This window comes from Thamnophis sirtalis, unplaced genomic scaffold (assembly GCF_051295495.1).
Source record: "Thamnophis sirtalis isolate CommonGarterSnake01/CBP01778 unplaced genomic scaffold, rThaSir2_p1.2 scaffold_4, whole genome shotgun sequence".
NCBI classification, from domain to species: Eukaryota; Metazoa; Chordata; class Lepidosauria; order Squamata; family Natricidae; genus Thamnophis; species Thamnophis sirtalis.
The window spans coordinates 57,278,807-57,299,995 of record NW_028261384.1 but is presented as its reverse complement, the minus strand read 5'-3'; the positions used below and the strand labels follow the sequence as shown (position 1 = coordinate 57,299,995).

The 21,189-nt window shown below is 43.9% G+C and overlaps 1 protein-coding gene across 1 annotated transcript; it reads right to left on the bottom strand.

Annotated features, from left to right (window-relative positions):
- Window positions 1-651: 651 nt before the first annotated feature.
- Window positions 652-2,350, bottom strand: TMEM158 (transmembrane protein 158). The gene has a single exon (XM_014055737.2). It carries the CDS (start codon window positions 2,193-2,195, stop codon window positions 1,314-1,316), a length of 882 nt encoding a protein of 293 aa, XP_013911212.2. The 5' UTR covers window positions 2,196-2,350; the 3' UTR covers window positions 652-1,313.
- Window positions 2,351-21,189: the final 18,839 nt, after the last annotated feature.

Genomic DNA, 21,189 nt, shown 5'->3' with positions numbered 1-21,189 from the left:
CTCTCTATAACTTTCTCTGATTTCTCTGACTGGGAAGCAATTAGAAAAAATGGATTATTATTCTCAACAATTTCAGAATATTGTGCAGGAACTTACTATAACTTAAATTACACATTATGACTATTTTTTAATTTATCTAGGTTGAACCCTAATTTTCCAAATTTAACTTAAAATTAATATTCTGAATTAACAGAATCTTACTGAATGTACAATTAGTTGGCAATTGTCTCAAAAGGTTTTTTAATAAATGGGGTAGGGGGCTTTAGACTAAATATGCTTATTATAAATTACATACAACCATGGGTTCTGCACACAATGTACTCCTCATCTGCAACCTATTAATGGTAGAATTCTTGTTACTATAAAGAGGTTACACAAAAAATTAGACAGCCTTATCCGGTGGCAACTCCTAGATATGCGGCAACTGTTGATTTCTATGCCATATTAGATTAGAGAAGGCAGCTTTATCAATTTTTTCAAAGATTTGACTTATAAAATCAGAAGAAGAAAAGAATGATTATCCATCATTCCACAGTGGATTTTATATTGAATGTTGAGGATAAAGAGAGGCACCAACACCTTGCTTCTTCCTCTATTTGATTTATACTTGCAAAATCACTGATAGAAAGATACCATGCAAAGTCTGGACACTTCAGCAAATAAAATCTGTATTAATGTTTGCACAGATTTACATAAGAAATCACACAATATCTCTAATAAGAACCAATCATACACACACACTATAAAAGAGTGCCTGAAATTCAGATCCATCAAGTACTGTTAGCAAATTTAAGTATTGCCAAAAAGTTTCTTTTTAGTAAATTTACATTTGCAAAGACAAATTGTATTTGTATACAAATAACTTACAACTACTGTGAAATGCACTGGACTTGTGTGCTTTGCTACTAAAATATTGACTTAAAAGAGTTTCTTTTTAAATATATAAAGCAAATACACAGGTTTTGGTCATTTCCTCAGATATGAATTTGGGCACATTATAAATATACCTATAAAGTCTCTTAACTAAACTAACTAGAAGCAGGTATAGGTTGTTTTTCAAAAGAATTACTGGGAACAAATCAATCTAGTTCGAAGATTTCTACCTAACTCTAGCCTTCTACATCCAACATCAAGAAGTTGGCTTTAACATAATAATTTACAAAATAGATTCCTTTTAACATTACAAAAAATAATCAACTTATGCCAAGATAAGAACCCCTCCATCCAGCCCGCAAGATAAGAGCCCCTCCCCATCCAGAGCCTCTCAACGATACAACTTGTGTGACATCGGACCAGATACGGGAGGAAGACGGTCATTTCGCTGCAGCTGTTGTCGAGGTGGGGGTATTCCTCCGCTGCTCCATGCCGTTGGGCAAAAAGCCGGCGATGATGGGCACCGGCCAGATGAGGGCAGCCACACTCCACACGATGATGACCAGAGTCATAAAACAGGCCACCAGGGTGGACTCGATGGGCTTGCGGTTCATCCTCCAGCCGGGATCTCCCTTGAGATCCTCCAAGCTGAAATCCAGACAGCAGAAGTGGAGTCGCTCCCCTTGCTGCCAAGGCTGTCCGTGGTCCGGAGTAGACCAGGAGTAGAGGGCAGCCGAAGGAGGAGTCGATGCGGTTGGGCTGGAGGCGGCCGGGCGAAGGCGGCCGACGCGCCTACCTCGCGCCCAGCTGCAGCCCACGCATAGGCGGAGGTCCTGCTGTACGCCACCAGCTGCCAGCCCAACATGCTCGATAAGCAGCGGCGGCCCGACGCGATGAAAGGCGGCCGAGAAAAAGGCGCGCCCGCCGGGGCCGCTCGTGGAGAAGAGCACGAGATCACACTGGAAGCCCAGCGGGCTCCAGCGCACCAGCAATGAGCTCAGCATCTGTCTCTGCACGCTGATGTTGCACGGCTGCTCCTCGCGGGGCTGCTCCTCCTGCTGGGGCGCGGAGCGGGGTGACTCAGGTGAAGGAGTAGCTACAGCCGCAGCCTTGGTGGCCTTTCCTCGCCCTTTCTCAAAACCGGTCGGAAACTCGCCCCAGTTTACAGAGGACTTGGGGGAAGAAGAGGAGTTGAGAGGAGGCAAGGTGAGTCTTGTCGGTTCCTTTCGTCCGGATTCTGAAGAAGCCGAGGGAGACCAGCCTCGGCAGGGAAAGGATGGAACGAAAACGGCCAACAGCGCCGAGAGAAAAGGCAGCAGCATGGCATTGGCTTAGAGGAATGCCAGAGGAGGGGAACGAGGTTGCATGGAACTGCTGCGGCGACGGCTGTCGGTTTCCATTTAGGAAGCGCGAGCAAGGTTGGCCGCCAGAAAAGGGAGCGGCGGGGAGGGGATGGAGGCGAGGCGGTCGCGGTCGAGAGATGAGGCGAGTGCGCGCGTGGGGGCGAAGAGCGGAGAGCTCCAGAAACAGCGGCGGCGGCGGCGGCGGCAACAGTTCCCACTTTTCCTTCCCTTTAGCTTCAACTCTCAGCCGGGGCGGCCCCGCCCACTTCGCTCTCAGCAACCAATGGGCAACTTCTCGGAATTGCTATTTTCGCTGGATCACCGTCCAGGCAGTGAACTGCTCCCACGTTCAGTCCCCGCCCAGGATTCCCTCTCGCTGCCTGGCGTTATGAAGAAGTTTCCCTGTTTTCGTCATTGTAGGATCTCTCTTTACTTCCTCCCTTCATATTAAATCTTCTGGCACGGGTCTTCTTCCCAGGAAAATAATCATTATCCCTTGCTTCATCTTTGATATATGGGACATCCTTTCTGCCACCCCAAAGGCCACTTCCACTCACAGCTTTTTTTTCTTCTACTATAGAATTTCCACTTCATTTTTCAATGGTTGAATTTATATTTCAAGTGGCTTGGCCTAACACATGGAGAGATGGTTGGCCCTATAAATCAACCAGGAAGAGAAGTGGCCTTGGTCTTCATATGACTATTGGTGCTTGACCATTGCAATCCCGGATTTTAAAATTAGCAGATACCATGTTTGCCCAAAAGTAAGACCCAGTTTTATTTTCTTTTGGGTCCCAAAATAAACACCATATCTTATTTTCAGGGAATGTCTTACCTGCTTACCTTAGAACCACTGCAGCTAGGCCTCCAACTTGACTCTCTTGTTTTTTCTTTAAAGGTGTTTTGCTTCTCAGCCAAGAAGCTTCTTCAGCTCAGACTGGATGGTGGGAATAGAAGGATTGTCTGCAAGGAATTTAAATCATTTCATTTCCCACCTTCCAATCAGAACTGAAGAAGATTCTTGGATGAAAAGTGAATCATCTTCAAAGAAAAAATAGAAAGTTCAATTGAACACCAGCTCCCAGAAGAGTGGAATATTTTGAGGAATATTTTAAAAAGGCAGGATAAAATATTTCCCCTAAAAGAGCAATAAAAAATGTTAAGTGAGACAGAAACTTGGAGCCCCAGCTCCCTCCCCCCAGCAGATATTTTGTGCCCATTGAGAAAGATTGGGGCAGTTTATCTACAAAACAAAAGATCTTCAGTTCCAGGATGATAGGATTAAGACATGACCCTTCAGGACATAATAGGATTAACCTACTACAATTTAGCAGCAGAGCTCACTACATTGCACAATGTCCTAAGGACATTGCATCACTCTCCAAACTTCAACCAAACTTAGCTGAGACAAATACCCAGGATTTGTATGTTGCTTATAGAATCAGCTATGACCACTACATAACCCCTACATGGCACTATGGGAGTCTGACAACAGCCAATAGAATAAATTCTCTTGCACAGGAACAGGCAGCTCAAGTGCAAAGCCCCAAAGAAAGTATAGCCCTCCCACTCTCAACTCCATGTGGTCAGCTGCACAGAACCCATGTGGTTCTGCTTCATCAATAAACCATATTTCCATTCAGCTTCAAACCTCCATTTTGTCTCCAGTGCCTTTCTCCCAGCTTGGAACTGAACCAGATGGATATTTTTTCCAACAATTTGGTACCCCAAGATGGGACTCCAAACTAACCTGACCAATGGACCTGCCCTTGGAAACCTCCCTTGCCATCACAGACCCATTGTGTCTGTGGGTGGATTCTCCTGGACCTTGGCTGTTTGGAATTAGGGTAGTAAAGATATTTTGAGTTTTGAGCTCAACGGCTGCTTGGAAAGGAGGTGAGTACCTCTAAATTCTAACTTTAAAGCAAGGGAAATGTGTGCATTCCTGTGTGTGTGAGAGAGAGAAGACCTTTCTCACAATTACAGCTGGATCCTGTTCCTTCTGTGCCTTTCCTAACCACAGAAAGATCTGTTCTACCAACAGAGCCTGGAAAGAATGGGGAATTGGCCAGATTGCAGGACCTTCTGCTAAGAGAAAGGGAGTGTTAACTCGCAAAGACTTCCTGACCTGCTCTCAAGTTGCCTTAGGCAGGGGATGGGGAATTGAGTCTCGCAGCTGTATTGAGGAGTTTTCCCAGTGTTTTCCCAGATGTGCCAATATGAGATCTCTAATAAAATAGAACTTTGAGGAAACCCAAGTCTCAGAGTTTTCTTTCATTGAGGGTGTTACTTGAAACCCTGACATTATCCCGAATCCCTTTTAAAATTCAACCAACTACCCCAAGCTCTGAGGTGCTGTTCGGGCTCCTGAGTACAAGTGTCATCCTGAACCCAGGTGGTTCAAAGACTCAGGGAAAATAGAGGAAGAGAAGAAAACCGTGGAGGGAGCTGTGGGCGATGGTTCGGCGATTTATGTCGAGACCAGCTACTCCAGTGGTGAAATCCAAAAAAATTTCCCTACAAGTTCTGTGGGTGTGGCTTGATGGTCATATGACCAGGTGGGTATGACCAACTTGTAAAATGTGGTGAAACTCACTTAATGTTCTTGCTCAGCAACCAAAATTTTGGGCTCAATTGTGGTCATGTTTTCTTTCTTTCCCTTTCTTTCTTTCTTTCTTTCTTTCTTTCTCTCTCTCTCCCTCTTTCTTTCTCTTTGTCTCTCACTTTTCTTTTCTCTCCCTTCCTTTTTCTTCCTTCCTTTCTCTTCCTTTCTCTCCCCTCCTCTCTCTCTGATTTCCCACCTCTTTTATCTCTCTCTCATTCTCTCCCTCCAGCTCTCTTTCATTTCTCTCCCCTTTCCCTTTCTCTCTGATTTGTTTACCTCTCTTTTCCCCCCATCTCATTCTCTCACTCCAGCTCTTTTATTTATCTCTCTTCTTCTCTCTCTCTAATTTATTTCCCTCTCTTTTCCCTCTCTCTCATTCTCTCCCTTCAGCTCTTTCATTTTTCTCTCCCACTTCTCTCTCTCTCTGATTTGTTTCCCTCTCTCTCATTCTCTCTCTCCATCATTTTCCTTGCTTTCCTCTCTTTCACGCGTACATGTGTGTGCCAGAAAAATACCCTCCTGGGTTGGGATCATGGCGATGGGGATTGTGACTCCTCCTCCTGCTGCTGCTACTGTGCAGTGAGGTGAGTAGCTGGCGTCCGCCGCCATCGCCGGATGCAGGGAAGAGAGCTCCAGCTCTCCTGCCCTGTGCAAGGAGAGCCCCACTGCACAGGAAACTCCTCAGTGCCACGGTCCCCTTTGTGTTGCCTCAGAAAGGAGAGGAAGCAGCAGCAGTCGCCATAGCCAGATGCAAGGAGAGCTCCAGCTTTCCTGCCTTGTGCAAGGAGAGCCCTGCACAGCGCAGGAGAATTGGAGCTCTTCTCCCTGCATCCAGTGGTGGTAGTGGTCCGGGAGGGCAGGCGGTGTACATGTGCAGCAGCCCCAGGACATTCACCTGGCACCTGCCCTCCCAGAGCACCATCGCCAGCACCGTTGCCCCTCTCAGCACCAGAGCAATAGCTGCGTCTCCACCAAGGGCCACCCACCCACGCACTGGCTGGACACCAACCTCGGAAGGTAAGCGGGCTTGGGGGACTTATTGAGGGAGAACAGCATTTTGAAGTTAAAGAGATCTTCAATTCCAGAAAACATAGTGGGGAAATGCAGTATTTAGTCACTTGGAAACATTTCCCTCCCTCCCATTCTGAATGGGTAAACAAGCATGATGTCAGGGCCCCAAAGCTTTTACAGTTGTTTCATTCTAAATACCCTCATAAGCCTCAATGATATTGTGATAATATTTCTGTTGCTTTTGGGCTGAATGTCATCCTCTATCTTGCTTGCTTGCTATCAGCTGCCATAGTAACAGGGGAAGGAGGCTTCAGTATTTGGGAGGAGAAACATACTAGTGGAGATGTCTCAGAATGAAGAGGTAGGATTGCTCTCATCATCTACTGCACAGCTGAATAGACTTGTTTATGCCTGGACAAGGTCAACCGTCATTGCATACCAGATAGATAAAGCCACCTGAAGATGTACTCCACATGACACCCTTGGGGGCTGGAAGTCCATCAAATCCCCAATGTTTTACAAACCACTATGTCTTACAGATCAACAAGAAAAAAGAAGAAGAAAGTTCTTCCACTTAGTCTGAAAATAAATTCATGCTATTTCCCAGCTTCAGTCTGCTCAGCATATTTACAATCCATAGAGATTTAGAGAGCTACCATGTTAAAAAAAAATTGGATGTTTCCACTCTTTATTTCAAATGTCCAGTAGAACCAATTTGCACCTGCTGGTAACTTGCTTGTTATTGTAATGGACAATCTAATCAGCAGCAGAAAGTCAAGGACAGTTCACTTTCATTTTCACTTCTTCATTTTCTTTCTCCACTGTAGATGTCGCCCTTGCTCTATTTCTCTCCCTTTTCTCTTTTTATTGCTGTGTCACATTAGTCAATTCAAAACTTTTTAAGGTTCCAAGAGTCAAAGTTTCATATTCTATTTTTTTTAGTTCAGTTAATATTGCTATAACAACCAATCCAGTTTTCCTGGTTTTAAATTTATTTCTCTCAGAGTTCTCTTTTCCCTTTTCCGGATCTGTTAGCAGTTCATAGGCTTGATCACTACTATTCTTGAAGGTGGGAAACAAAAACTCCACCTCCTCCTCTTTGAGTCCCACTTTCAGATTATTACGGGGGCAAATTCCTCAACAGAAGTTGGAAAAATCTCATCCAGATCAGCCACACTGTTCTCCAATCCTTCTTCATTGCTTCTTCAGTTGGGCTATCATAGCCTCGGTCAGGCACGTAATGGCTGTCTCCCCCCCCCGCCCTGTTTGAGAGCTTCCTCTGGATCAAACAAGGAGTTTGTGATGTCCTTGTGATCGACATAGTCTTCTCTCTATCGTCGTCACCCCTCTAGGGTGACTTTGATCCTGAAGGACCTTCTGGCAGGCAGAATTTGGCAGGTTTTCATGTAATCTCATGAAACCACTCTGTTTCGTTGCAACATCAGCTCCACCTCCTGTTCTTTTGTTCTAAGTAGTTGGTTGATTTGGTCAATATCAATGTGTCTGTTTCTTGATTAATTGGTGGAAATAAGGCTTCCAGGAATTCCCTTTCTCTCCTTGACTTCGCCTGGGTTACAACTGTAGTTCTGGTTAGGTTGAATTTGTGTCCTTTTGAGACTTTGTGGTTGGACATGAGAAATAGAGGGTCATGTCTCTTGATGGCCAGGAAGTATTCATGCCATCTAGTTGATAGTTTCCTTCCGTTTTGGCCAACATAGTTCTTCTTGCAGTCGCTGCATTAGATCTGATATACGATGCCTGATATTTAGTTTGTTTCTGTCTGCCCTTTCAGTTTTGACAGGGTGCATTTGAAGGTTGAGGTTGATTAGTGTGCTACTGTGAAGTCATGTTGGTGCAGCAATCTTGCAGGCATTTCTGAAACATTTTGCACATAGGGGATTGTGATATGTCTGCTCAATGTTGTTTTGTGGTAATTGTTCTGTTGCTTTGCATGTTTATGTTGTTTGTATGTAGGTATCTCTAGATGAAGTTTCATGGGTATCTGTTTCTCTCGAAGACTTTGTATAAGTGCTTTAGTTCTGCTGATCTGGCTTCTGTAGTGTTGCAATAGGATTTGTCTCTCCCAAACAGTATTCTAATACAGCTTTGTTTATGGCATTTTGGGTAGTTGTTGTGGAAGCTTAGGGTTTTATCTGTGTGCATTGCCTTCCTGAATACCAATGTTAGGAGTTGGATGTTGGTGGTTCTGGTTATAAGGATGTGCAGAAATGGTGGTTTGTTGTTATTTTCAGTTTCTTTGTAAATTGGATATCCACAAAGATGTTGTTAATCAATTGGTAGGTTTGATTGACCTGGTGTTCTCAATGTAATGTACCTATAGCTTAGGGTTTATTTATGGGATAAATAAAGAGAACACCTATCTGACCTGCAGCCACCAAAACAGGCAACAGAGCCTCCTTTAACAGAGGGATAGAATCAAAATCACACGCTATGTTAGTATCATTTTGTAATGCCTTGGTAAGACTACACTTGGAGTATTGCAGCCAGTTTTTATATCACCATGGTATAAAAAAAGATGTTGAGACTCTAGAAAGAGTGCGGATAAGACCAACAAAGATGATTAGGGGACTGGAGACTAAACATACAAAGAACAGTTACAGGAATTGTATATGTTTAAACTAATTAAAAGAAGGACAAGGATTGATGTGATATCAGTGTTTCAATATCTAAGGGCCTGCCACAGAGAAAAGAGAGTCAACTTGTTCTCCAAAGCACCTGAAGGCAGGGCAAGAAGCAATGGATGGAAACTAATCAAGGAGAGAACCAACCTAAAACTAATGAGAAATTTCTTGACAGTGGAAACAATCAATGGAACAGCTTGCTTCCCAAAGTGTGGATGTTCTGTTACTGGAGGTTTTTAAGAGGAGATTGGACAGCCATTTTTCTGGAATGATCTCCTGCTTGAGCAGGAGGTTGGACTAGAAGACCTCCAAAGTTCCTTCTGTTATTTTGTCAAAAACCTTAAAACTCCCAAACTAATGCCAGCCTGTATTGATTGATTGATTGATTGATTCACTTACTTATTCACTTACATATTTATTAAACTTCGATGCCACCTGTCTCACCAGAGGCAACTTTACGAGGCTTCAGATATTCAATTAAAATACTCTGTGAAACATTAAATGAATAAATAAGGACCATAAATTAAACTTAAATTTTAAAATTCAATTAAAATAAAATTAATCAGGATTGAAAAGGAAGGAGCAAAGTGCACACAGGGGGCAGATCAGTTGTTATCTACTACATTAGCCATTTCCAAAATGTTACACCCTCATTATAACCCTAAGTTAGTTGGCACAGCCATATCTTTCAAGACTTTAGGAAGGATGGGTCTGAATCTCACTACAGGGAGCATGATTTACAAAGGAACCATGACAGCCAAAATGATTCAGTATATGCCCCTTCTACCAGTATGAGTGTGGCAACTAATCCCATTGGGGTTTCTCAGATAACCTGGAACCATGCCATGAAGATTTTAAGGGTGATAACTAATATTTTGTTCAGAAAGCAAACGAGCCATTGTGGAACAATGATGTAACATGGGCCACCCTATGAACCCCAAGAACTGCCTTAGCAGCTGTATTCTGCACTGCCACCAAAACATAATTCTTGTTTTGGTGTTTTTTTTGAAGGGAAGGTATCTTTTTTTTAAAAGTTTCCCCTTATGATCTGGATAAAAGATGCTGCCCCGCTGCCTTGATCAACCAGGTATTCCATGGGGGTGGGGGAAGGGGTTCAGGCCATCTGAAGAAGGCAATGTGTCTGGTAAAATGCTTTATGTGAATTGACTCATATTTCACTATGCTGATCTTCTAAGTTATTGGTGAGGAGATGCTTGTGAATGATATGTAGATGGATGAGTTAAGTGCAAAGTGTTTAATGTACCTGCAACAGCTGAAGCATATTGCTGTCTCCCTCTAATCAACATGAAATGTTTAAGAGCATCATTGAATCTCATCTGTTCTTTCTTGTGGCTTTTCTATCTGACCCCACAGAATGGCATTGTAAGAGAGAAACAAGAGATAATAATTTAGAAGCAATTAGAGAGTTCAGACTTAAAAAACAAAAATAATGAAGTAAGAGTGTGACTCGACTTAAAATTCAGGATAATAAAGCACTGGAACAGAAGCTAATAATGGTTCTTTGAACAATAGAATTAGAAGTAACTTCAGTGAAAAAGAAAAGCCATAGTGTTGGTCCAGAATGAAACAACTGAGTGTGACCAACTCCCCACTGCCAGCTTGTCACCACCAAATCGCCTCTGCCAACTCATAAACAGCCAAGTCACCATAGGATAATTCCACATGGCCAACTTGCCATGGGGATAATTTACTGTGGGGTTGGAGACAGGTGGGTGAGCAAGCTGTTGGGCAGAGCACAGAGCAATGGCAGCAGCTGGGAACTTCCCATTATCATATGCCCACCATTACTGCTGCCATCAAGCTCCAGGATGAAGAGGGCAGGGATAGCAGTGTTTGACAGGGTGGGCAACAAAGAAGCAGTGGCAGCCAGGGTGTCCCATGTTTATATTTTCTGCCACTGCTGTAAAGCTCAGAGCCGAAGTGGTGGGGAGGGAGTGGCAGCCAGGCATGTCCCATTTTCATATCCATCACTGCTGCATGCTGAGCTCCAGGAGCTCCTGGAGCTTGGTCTGGTGGAAGCAGCAGTAGTGGCAACAATGGCAGTGGTAGTAATGGGAGCTTTGAGAATGGGACATGCCTGGACACTGCCACCTCCCTGCTGCCTACCCTGGACGAATGGCTTGAACATTGCTGCTATGGGCCAATCAGTGGCAGCAGCAATGTTCGGGCATATATCTCATTTTCCTAGGAGAGGGGTGGGTACCATCTTCCTACAATCCTCCTCTTTTTTGTCAAAACGTGAGTGGAACACACATGTTCTTGGCAAAAGATTAAAAATTGATCAGATCAGGGAGACTTGATGGGTTCTTCTAATTTTTCTGATGCAAAGGGGAAGGCATTGATAGAGGCAACAGAAGGATTCCTCCAGTGGCTCTGAAAAAGAGAGCTTTCAACTATGAAGGTCTAGCAGCCAGGGAAAATGTTCTGGAAAAATTTTTACAGTATCCAATTTTCTATGACAATTAATTTCAGATGTTAGATATCACTTTCTGTGAGCTTGCAATCAGGTTTCAAGCAAGCACAAGTCCCAAAATTCTTCATAGCCATGGTTTTCCTTTAAATTACAGGCTGCCCATTTCCAAGGGATGGTCACTAAACCTGCCATAGCTCTTATGTTAGCACATCCAGGATTTGTGAGTCCAAATTAAGGTTAGCCAGTGTGTAATCCAGGCTATTTAATATTTTTAAAATTACACACAGTGAGCCCTGGGACCCCTACTCATGAGACCACCAGTGCAACATATCCTGCTTTACTGGGCACCTGGGCAGTATCATTTAATACAATTCAATACAATAGCAGAGTTGGAAGGGACCTTGGAGGTTTTCTAGTCCAACCCCCTGCACAATTTCACAACTTCTGAAGCAAGCTGTTCCACTGATTAATTGTTCTAACTGTCAGGAAATTTCTCCTCAGTTCTAAGTTGCTTCTCTCCTTGATTAGTTTCCACCCATTGCTTCTTGTTCTACCCTCATGTGCCTTGGAAAATAGTTTGACTCCCTCTTCTTTGTGGCAACCCCTGAGATATTGGAACACTGCTTCCCTCAACTACCCTGGACTTTTTGGACCTTCCCAGAACTTGCACTTTTTTTAAACAGCTGCGCAATTTTCTTTCGCTCTTTTTCTCTCTCTTTCTTTTTTCTCTCTTTTGTATGGGATATGCATGGGATATACATGTGATTGAGTGAATGATCCCACTTTTTATTGACCTATTATTGTTGTATTTTGTGTGTTTTAATTATTACGTGGGGATTGCTTGGGTGAACGAATGAGTGTGTTTGATTCGGAGGACCTGCCGAGGAATGCGGGGGTCGTTGGGGTGGTTGAGGGAATTACGGACACGGGAGTGGGCCGGAGCATTACGGTCGTAACAGGGAGGGGCAGATATGGCGGGGACTTTAGGGCTGGCCATTACCGGGGAAGGAGGGCTCGCTATGTTACAGAGATCCCTCCTTCCGGCCCTACGAGTCCCACTCCAAGGCCAGATGGCGCGAGTAATCAGGACCCTGGTCTCAGGCTGTTGTCGCTAAATGCCAGGTCTGTAGTTCATAAGGCTCCCCTCGTCCGGGACTTAATTTTAGACAAGAGGGCAGACCTGGCATGTATTACTGAAACCTGGCTGGGCCCGGAGGGAGGAGTCCCCCTCGTGGAGATGTGCCCAGAAGGATTTCAGGTGCTCCATCAGCCGAGAGCTCAAAGAAGGGGGTGGGGGTGTGGCTATTGTTATCCGAGAGTCTCTAGTACCTCGTAGGATCCCTGCTCCGGAGCTTGTCGGGTGTGAGTCCCTGCTGGTGAAGTTGGACCTCAAGGGTCAAGTGGGTTTGCTGTTAACGTACCTGCCTCCCAACAGCATTGCAGCAGCCCTCCCCTCGCTCCTCGAGTCGGTAGCCGAGCTGGCAATTGAGTTCCCCAGGCTTATGGTCCTGGGGGATTTCAATTTGCCTTCACTCGGTGAACACTCTGATGGGGTGCAGAAGTTCATGGCTTCCATGACAGCCATGGGCTTGACCCAAGTAATTCAGGGCCCAACCCACTCAGTGGGTCACATGCTCGACCTCGTATTTCTCTCGGAGCAGTGGACTTGTGATCTTTGTCTGAGGGGTAATGAGATCATACCCCTGTCGTGGTCAGACCACTGCCTACTGAGGCTTGACTTTCGGAGACCAAACCCCCACTGTAGGGAGGAGGAACCAACCAGGTGGTTCCGCCCCAGGCGACTTATGGACCCCTTGAGGTTCCAGACGGAGCTTGGGGTTATTCCTGATACCCTCGCCCACAGTCCGGTGGAGACTCTGGTTGCTGCCTGGAACTCAGCAGCGACGGAGTCTCTTTACCAGATTGCGCCACTACGGCCGCTCCGAGGTAGTGGATTCCGGAGGCCACCTTGGTTCACCGAGGAACTCCGGGAGAGGAAGCGCCGGAAGAGACGCCTAGAGCACTTATGGAGATCCAATAAATCCGAATCGAACCGAGCACTTCTAACATCGTGTATCAAGGAATACATCAGGGCAATCAGGATGGCGAAAAGAGCTTATATTGCCACCTTGATTGCCTCCGCTGAGTCGCGCCCAGCTGCCCTGTTCAGGATAATCCGCTCCCTCCTAAATAGGAGGGATACGGGGGATCCCCTGCAGGGTAGGGCTGAGGATTACGTCCAGTTTCTAGCGGACAAAGTTGCTCGGTTTCGGTCGGACTTGGACTCCGATTCCGCAGATCCAGCCGAGGCACAAGGGGATAATCTGGTAGACCATCGCTGGGTTGAGTTTCAGGATGTTGCCCCTGAGGATGTGGACAAGGCCATGAGAGCTGTGAGTGCCTCCACATGTGTACTGGACCCGTGCCCCTCCTGGCTGGTTGCTAACAGCAGGGAGGTGACACGGGGCTGGATCCAGGTGGTTGTTACCGCCTCCCTTTGGGAGGGGGTCTTTCCCCCCGCACTTAAAGCGGCAGTGGTGAGACCCCTCCTGAAGAAACCATCTTTGGATCCAGCCGTTCTTAACAATTATCATCCAGTCTCCAACCTCCCCTTTGTGGGGAAGGTTGTTGAGAAGGTGGTGGCCTTTCAGCTCCAGTGGTCCTTGGAGGAAGCTAGTTATCTTGACCCATTCCAGTCCGGCTTCAGGCCTGGCTACAGCACAGAAACCGCTTTGGTCGCATTGACCGATGACCTCTGAAGAGCCAGGGATGGAGGCCACGCCTCCATCCTGGTTCTCCTTGACCTCTCAGCGGTTTTCGATACCATCGACCATGGTATCCTTCTGCGACGACTGCAGGAGGTGGGGGTGGGAGGCACTGTTTTGCGGTGGTTCTCCTCTTACCTCTCGGAGAGGTCGCAGTCGTTGTTAGTTGGAGGGCAGAGATCGACCCCTAGGCCCCTAACATATGGGGTGCCGCAGGGTTCGGTCTTGTCCCCCCTACTTTTCAACATCTACATGAAACCGCTGGGCGAGATCATTCGGCGGCACAGGATAAAATACCACCAGTATGTGGATGATACTCAGTTGTATCTGTCCGCCCCGTGCCAACTCAATGAAGCGGTGGACGTGATGAACCAGGGCCTTGAAGCTGTTAGGGACTGGATGAGGGCTAACAAACTTGTGCTCAACCCAGATAAGACCGAGTGGCTGTTGTGTTTCCCTCCCACTAATTCGGCAAATGTTCCATCTTTCAGGCTGGGGGGTCAAACACTACACCCCTCAGACAGGGTCCGCAACTTGGGAGTCCTCCTGGACCCACAGCTGACTTTTGAACACCATTTGTCAGCTGTGACCAGGGGGGCATTTGCCCAGGTTCGCCTGGTGCACCAGTTGCGCCCCTACCTGAACCGGGAGGCTCTCACAACAGTCACTTGTGCCCTTGTGACCTCTAGGCTGGAATACTGCAATGTGCTCTACATGGGGCTGCCCTTGAAGAGTATTCGGTGACTTCAGCTAGTCCAGAATGCGGCCGCGCGAGCGATTGTGGGGGCACCTCGCTTCACCCACATAACACCTATCCTCCGCGAGCTGCACTGGCTACCTGTCGATCTCCGGATACGCTTCAAGGTGCTACTTGTCACCCATAAAGCCCTTCATGGTAGTGGATCTGGGTACTTGAGAGACCGCCTACTGCCAATCACCTCCACGCGACCAATTAGATCCCATAGATTAGGCCTCCTCCGAGTTCCATCTGCCGGTCAATGCCGACTGGCAACTACGCGGAGGAGAGCCTTCTCAGTGGCAGCTCCGACCCTATGGAACGATCTCCCCGTGGAGATTCGTACCCTCACCACCCTCCAGACTTTCCCCACAGCCCTTAAAATCTGGCTATCCCGTCAGGCCTGGGGCTAAAGACTGTAACCCACCCGAATGGTATGAATGTTGTGCTTTTAATTATGTACTGTTTTACGTGTTAAATGTTTGTTTCCCCCCCCCCTTCGAGTTGTAAGCCGCCCTGAGTCCCCCCAGGGAAAAGGGCGGCATATAAATAAACTCTCAATCAATCAATCAATGTCTCCCCTAGTCCTTCTTTTCATTAAACTAGACACACCCAGTTCCTGCAACCATTCTTTATATGTTTTAGCAATAGCAGTAGCAGTTAGACTTATATACTATTTCATAGGGCTTTTGGCCCTCTCTAAGCAGTTTACAGAGTCAGCATATTGCCCCCACAGTCTGGGTCCTCATTTCACCCACCTCCCAAGGATGGAAGGCTGAGTCAACCTTGAGCCGGTGAGATTTGAACCGCTGAACTGCAGATAGCAGTCAGCTGAAGTGGCCTGCAGTACTGCACTCTAACCATTGTGCCACCTTGGCTCTTTAATCTCCAGTTTCCTAATCATCTTTGTTGCTCTTCTCTTTCTAGAGTCTCCACATCTTTTCTAAATACTGAATGCAGTATTTCAAGTGTGGCCTTACCAAGGCATTATAAAGTGGTATTAACACTTCACGTGATCTTGATTCTATCCCTCTGTTTATATAGCCTAGAACTGTGTTGGCTTTTTTGGCAGCTGCTGCACACTGCTGGTTCATATTTAAATGGTTTTAAGGTTTTAAGGTTTTATTGGGATTTATATGCCGCCCTTTTCCCTGAGGGGACTCAGGGCGGCTTACAACCACAGGACTCCAAGATCCTGTTGTCCACTAGGACTCCAAGATCCCCCTCACAGTTACTACTATTGAGGAAGGTACCACCTATACTGTACCTGTGCATTTCGTTTTTCTTGCCTAAATGTAGAACCTTACTCTTTCCACCATTGAATTTCATTTTACTAGATAGTGCCCAATGTTCAAGTTTGTCAAGATCCTTCTGTATCTTAAGCCTGTTTTCTGGAGTGTTGGCTATTTCTGCCAGCTTGGTGTCATCTGCAAATTTGATGAGTTCCCCTTTTATTCCCTCATCCAAATCATTGATGAAAATGTTGAAGAGTACTGGGCCTAAAACAGAGCCTTGGGGTACTCCACTGCATACTTCCCTCCATGTAGATGCAGTTCCATTGAGGACTACACGTTGAGTGTGGTTGGTCAGCCAGTTATGAATCCATCTGGTGGTGATGCTGCCCCAACCCACATTCTTCTACTTTATCTAGTAGTAGGTTATGGTCTACCTTATCAGCCTTACTGAAGTCCAAGTAAACCATATCGACGGCATTTCTCTGGTCAATTAATTTTGTCACTTTGTCAAAGAACGCAATAAGATTAGTCTGGCATGATCTATTTTTGACAAACCCATGTTGGTTTTTGGCTATTTCTTTGTTTACTTCTAGGTGTTCACTAATTCGTTGCTTGATTATCTTTTCCACAATCTTTCCTGGTATTGAGGTCAGGCTGATAGGTCTATAGTATCCTGGATCTATTTTTTCCCCTTTTTTGAAGATGGGAACCACATCAGCTCTTTTCCAGTCCTCTGGCAGTTCCCCAATGTTTCCCGATCTCTGAAAGATATAGTTCAGTGGTTCTGAGATCTCGTTTCCTTCAGAACCCTGGGGTGTAATCTGTCCGGTCCTGGTGATTTGAACTCGTCTAAGGTGGATGGGTACTCACTTACCAGTTTCTTCCCATTTCAATTTGCGTTCCTATTCTGATTTTTGTGGTGCTGTTTTTGATAGGTTGGACTGTTTTATCCCTTTGTGTAAAGACAGATGCAAAAAATGAGTTAAATAGTTCTGCTTTCTTCCTGTTGCTTGTCACCTTCTTGCCACTTTCTCCCAGCAATGGACCAATTCTTTCCTTAACTTTTTTCTTGTTTTTAACATGTTGGAAGAAGCTTTTTTTGTTATTTTTTACTTTTGTGGCAAGCCTTTCTTCATTGTGAGCCTTAGCTTTCCTTATTTCATCTTTACAGGCTCGGGCTATTTGCTGATATTCTGCCTTAGTTACGTCCCCCTCTTTCCACTTTTTATACTTATTTGAGAGTTGTTTATGCAGCAATGCTGGTTTCTTTTGGGAGCTGTTATTTTTCTTCATCATTAGTATTGTGCTAGACTGAGCTTTTGTAATCTCATTTTTCAAAATTTCCCAAGCTTCTTGAGTTGTTTTCCCCTTGAGGATTCTCATCCATGGAATTCTTCCCAAGCTTTCTCTAAGTTTATTGAAATTAACTCTCTTAAAATCCAAGACACTAGTTTGACTTCGTTCTACTACTTGTGTTTGCATAATGTTGAATTCCAATATTGCATGGTCACTTGCCCCCAGGGTTCCTATGGCTTCAACACCTTTTATCATTTCCTCTCTGTTAGTGAGAATTAAGTCTAATATGGCCAATCTCCCTATTCCCTTCCCTACTTTTGGGGAAACAAAGTTGTCTGCTAGGTTTGTTAGGGGCCTGTTGGATCTTCCACTTGGTGCAGAGTTTTTTTCCCAGTTGCTGTCAGTGTAGTTAAAATTCCCCATTACTATTGTAGTGTGCTTACTACATACTTTGGTTAGCTGACTAGCAAAAAGTTCATCTACTTCCTCTGCTTGGTTGGGTGGCCTGTAGTATAGACCTATGGCAATGTCATTCTCCCCCACCCCCCGCAACCTTTAATATTGACCCAAATGCATTCAAGATAGTTCTCATCATTGTTGTGCTCTATTTATGTAGAGATGTAGTTATTTCTTTTTTTAACCATTTTTTAAATTTTTAATTTAAAACAAATACATTATCCTTCTTTACATGCTATAGAAAGTGTACCTTTAATGCATCTCTTCCACAGTCAACAAAATAATTCATATTAAGTATTTTAACTCAAATATTTATACATGTCATCATCATTGTATCTCCATTTTCATTTGACTATAATTGTTTAAACGTCCTTCATCATAAAATATACCAAAGTTTAGTACATAACCATATGCTGGCCTTTCAATTACTATTTCTAAAATCCTCCACTAACACTAAATCCTTATGTCCTAACTAAACATTCATAATATTTAATAACAAAGTTTTCTAATCCTCCTTTCCAAATCACTGTTTAAAGTTTAGATCCAGTTTCCTTATGTTATACCCATATTTATATATGCATTATTATTCTTATCCCTCCTTTATTTGACTATCCTGTATCATATTTTCCCCCTAATAATCAAAACTTTAATTGTATCTAACTTAGTTCTTTTTTATTATTATGTGGTTAATCTTTGGTGAGATTCACAGCCTTTGGGGCTGGTTGGTAGCTCAACAGCTTGAGTCCTAACCAAGGACCTAGGAACTGTTAAGGCAACGTCAGAGGATATAAGCTGTTCCAAGTAGGGTGGTTTTTTGTAGAATCAGAATGTTCAAGTCTGATAAATTTAAAATTTCCAAATAGCGAGGTAGCCCTTTAAGAATTGCTCCAAGGGCTCCAATTACAATTGGGACAACACACGATTTCTTTTTCCACAGTCGCTCAACTTCAATTTACAAGTCCCGGTACTTTGTGGTTTTTTCTTGCAGTTTATCTTGGAATTCGTGCATCTCCAGGTATTGCAATGTCAATGAACCATACTGTTTTCTTTTCAACTATTGTTATGTCAGGTGTGTTGTGGGCCAAGTGCCTGTCAGTCGGGATTCTGAAATCCCACAATATCTTGACTTTCTCATTCTTTAAAACCTTCTCAACTTGATGGTCCCAGTGGTTTTTGCTGTACTCAAATCCAAACTTTTGGCACAATTTCCAGTGAATGATCTTAGCAACGCGGTCATGGCATTCTAGGTAGTCAGTTTGTGAAATTTTGTTGCACCTACTGATCAAGTGGTCGACTGTCTCATCTTTCTCATTACAGAGGCGATATTTGCTGTTGGTGGTAACATGTTGAATTTTTGCTTTCATGTAGTTTGTGGCTAAGGTTTGTTCTTGAGCTGCCAAAATAAAGCCTTCTGTTTCTTTTTTCAGTGCTCCTGATCTTAACCAGTTCCATGTTAGCTTTTGGTCAGCTTTGCCTTCAATACTTTTCAAGTATTGGCTATGCATAGCTTTGTTTTTCCAATTTTCAGCTCGTTTCTCAATTACTTCTTTCTTATATTCAGCTTTTGACTTAGTTGTCTTTAAAAGGCCTCCTTTATTTACTTCCTTAATCATTGGTTGTTCACTTTTCTGGATGTAATCATTCAAGCTGTGTTTTTCTTCTTCCACAGTCTATTTTACTTGTAGGAGTCCTCGACCATCCTCTGCTCTTGGTAGATATAATCGGTCAACATTACTTTTAGGGTGCAAAGCATGATTCATTGTCATAAGCTTCCTTGTTTTTCTGTCCAAATTGTCCAACTCCATCTGAGTCCAGTAAATTATTCCTTCTGAGTATTGAATCACAGGTATAGCCCAGGTATTTATGGCTTTTATGATATTTCCTCCATTCAATTTTGACTTGAATATCTTGCAAATTCATTGAATGTACTTGGTTAAAGTTAATTCCTTGACTTTATTATGCATTTAAGTCAGAGGCCTCTAAAATCCCCAAGTACTTGTAGTCTTCTTCTGGTTTTACTGCCTTTATCATTTCTTCATTCTCAAGTTCTATTTCATCATCTTGTATCACTTTGCCTGCTTTGATTGCCATTGTTGCACATTTGTCAATTCCAAACTACATACCAATGTCTTGGCTAAATGAATTAGAAAAATACTCACAGCAATGAAAGAGGAAAACTTTAGTCTATAGATTATAGAGAATGATAAAGAAAAGCTAGAAGAAGAAAACTTAATCCATCCATTTCAAAAGGCTTGCATAAATTCCTTCCATGAAGATAGCATTTAAAAAGTAAGATAACCACTGTCCAAAACCATTCCAAATTTAATTCCGCTGCTTGACTCTTCTATTCTTCAATTTAAATTAATTTTTAAGTTTTTATAGGCAGTCTCTTTTTTAAAACAGTAAAAGTTTCTCACCAGCTAGAAACACTTTCACTTTCCATATCCTTCCGTTTTGGAGCTGCCCCGACTTCATCAGCCTTGGCTGGATTTTTTGTTGCCAGTTTGAAGAAGTTCTTTTGCTTCTTTCAGGGATTTTACGATATCCCGGAGATCAGCAAGACGTATACTTCCTGTTCACCGTCTCTTTGGGATGCTTTAGGTCCGTTTGGACCACCCGGCAGCAAAAGTATTGGCTGCGGTCTCAGAGCATCGAGACTGCACAACCATATCGTCGCAACATTGGCTCTTCGCCTTGAGATGTAGTTATTTCTTATATATAGTGCAACTCCACCTCCTCTTTTATTTGGTTTATTTCTTTTAAATAATTTAAATCCTTCTAGCTGTATGTTCCAGTTGTAGGTTTCATCCCACCAAGTTTCTGTAATGGCAACAATATCATATCTGCCCTCATTTACTTGAATTTCTAATTCACCCTGTTTATTCCTCATACTCTGTGCATTGGTGTATAGACATTTGAGTCCATTTTGATTGACCCTGTGTTTACTGTCTACATAACCTGTGTTATGCCTGACTGCCCCTATTTTCTGCCACTTGTATGATTCATGGACATGGTATGGCACTCAGTATTAAATGCTTGGTTTTGCTTGACAGCAGGAGTGATAATCTTACCCACACAAACATTTATGTTACATGCACTGATAACCCTATGAGTTTTAGATTGCAGGGGACAGAAATGTTCTGTATCAATTAATTCTCTGTCCTCGTTGTTCAGTTTAAAAGTTTATCCAGAAAATCTGTGAATTTAATGCCAAGTAACTCAGTCCCTTTCTTGGATGGGTGCAAACCATCTCTTTTGTACAGTTTTTCATTGGACCAGCTGCAGGCATCATGACTAATAAAACCAAAGGCTTCCCTTTTACACCACTCCTTTAGCCACACATTAATCTCTGCTACACGCTGGTCCTTCCCTTTTTGTTCCTTATATACTGGTGAAACCTCTGAAAATATAACCCTACAACCTACACTACTAAGTTCATACCCAAAGCTCTGGAAATCATTCTTCACAGAAAGTACATCTTTTTGGGACAGATCATTTGTGCCAAAATGTATAATAGCATCAACGTCACAGTCCTTATTTGCATTCTTGACTATCTTAAGAATATGCCTCTTGTCTCTGCTGGCAGTAGCACCTGGCAGACACCTGACCTCTTTTAAAACCTCCATGTCCTTTCCTAAATTTACATCCCTTACAATTGAATCACCAACTAGAAGGTGACTTCTCTTTTTACATACCTTGATCTTCTTGTGTGACTGATGTGTGATACCTGGGTCCCATTTCGCCTTTCCAAAGAAAGTTCTCCATTTTGGACCACGATCCCCTGCTTATTTGA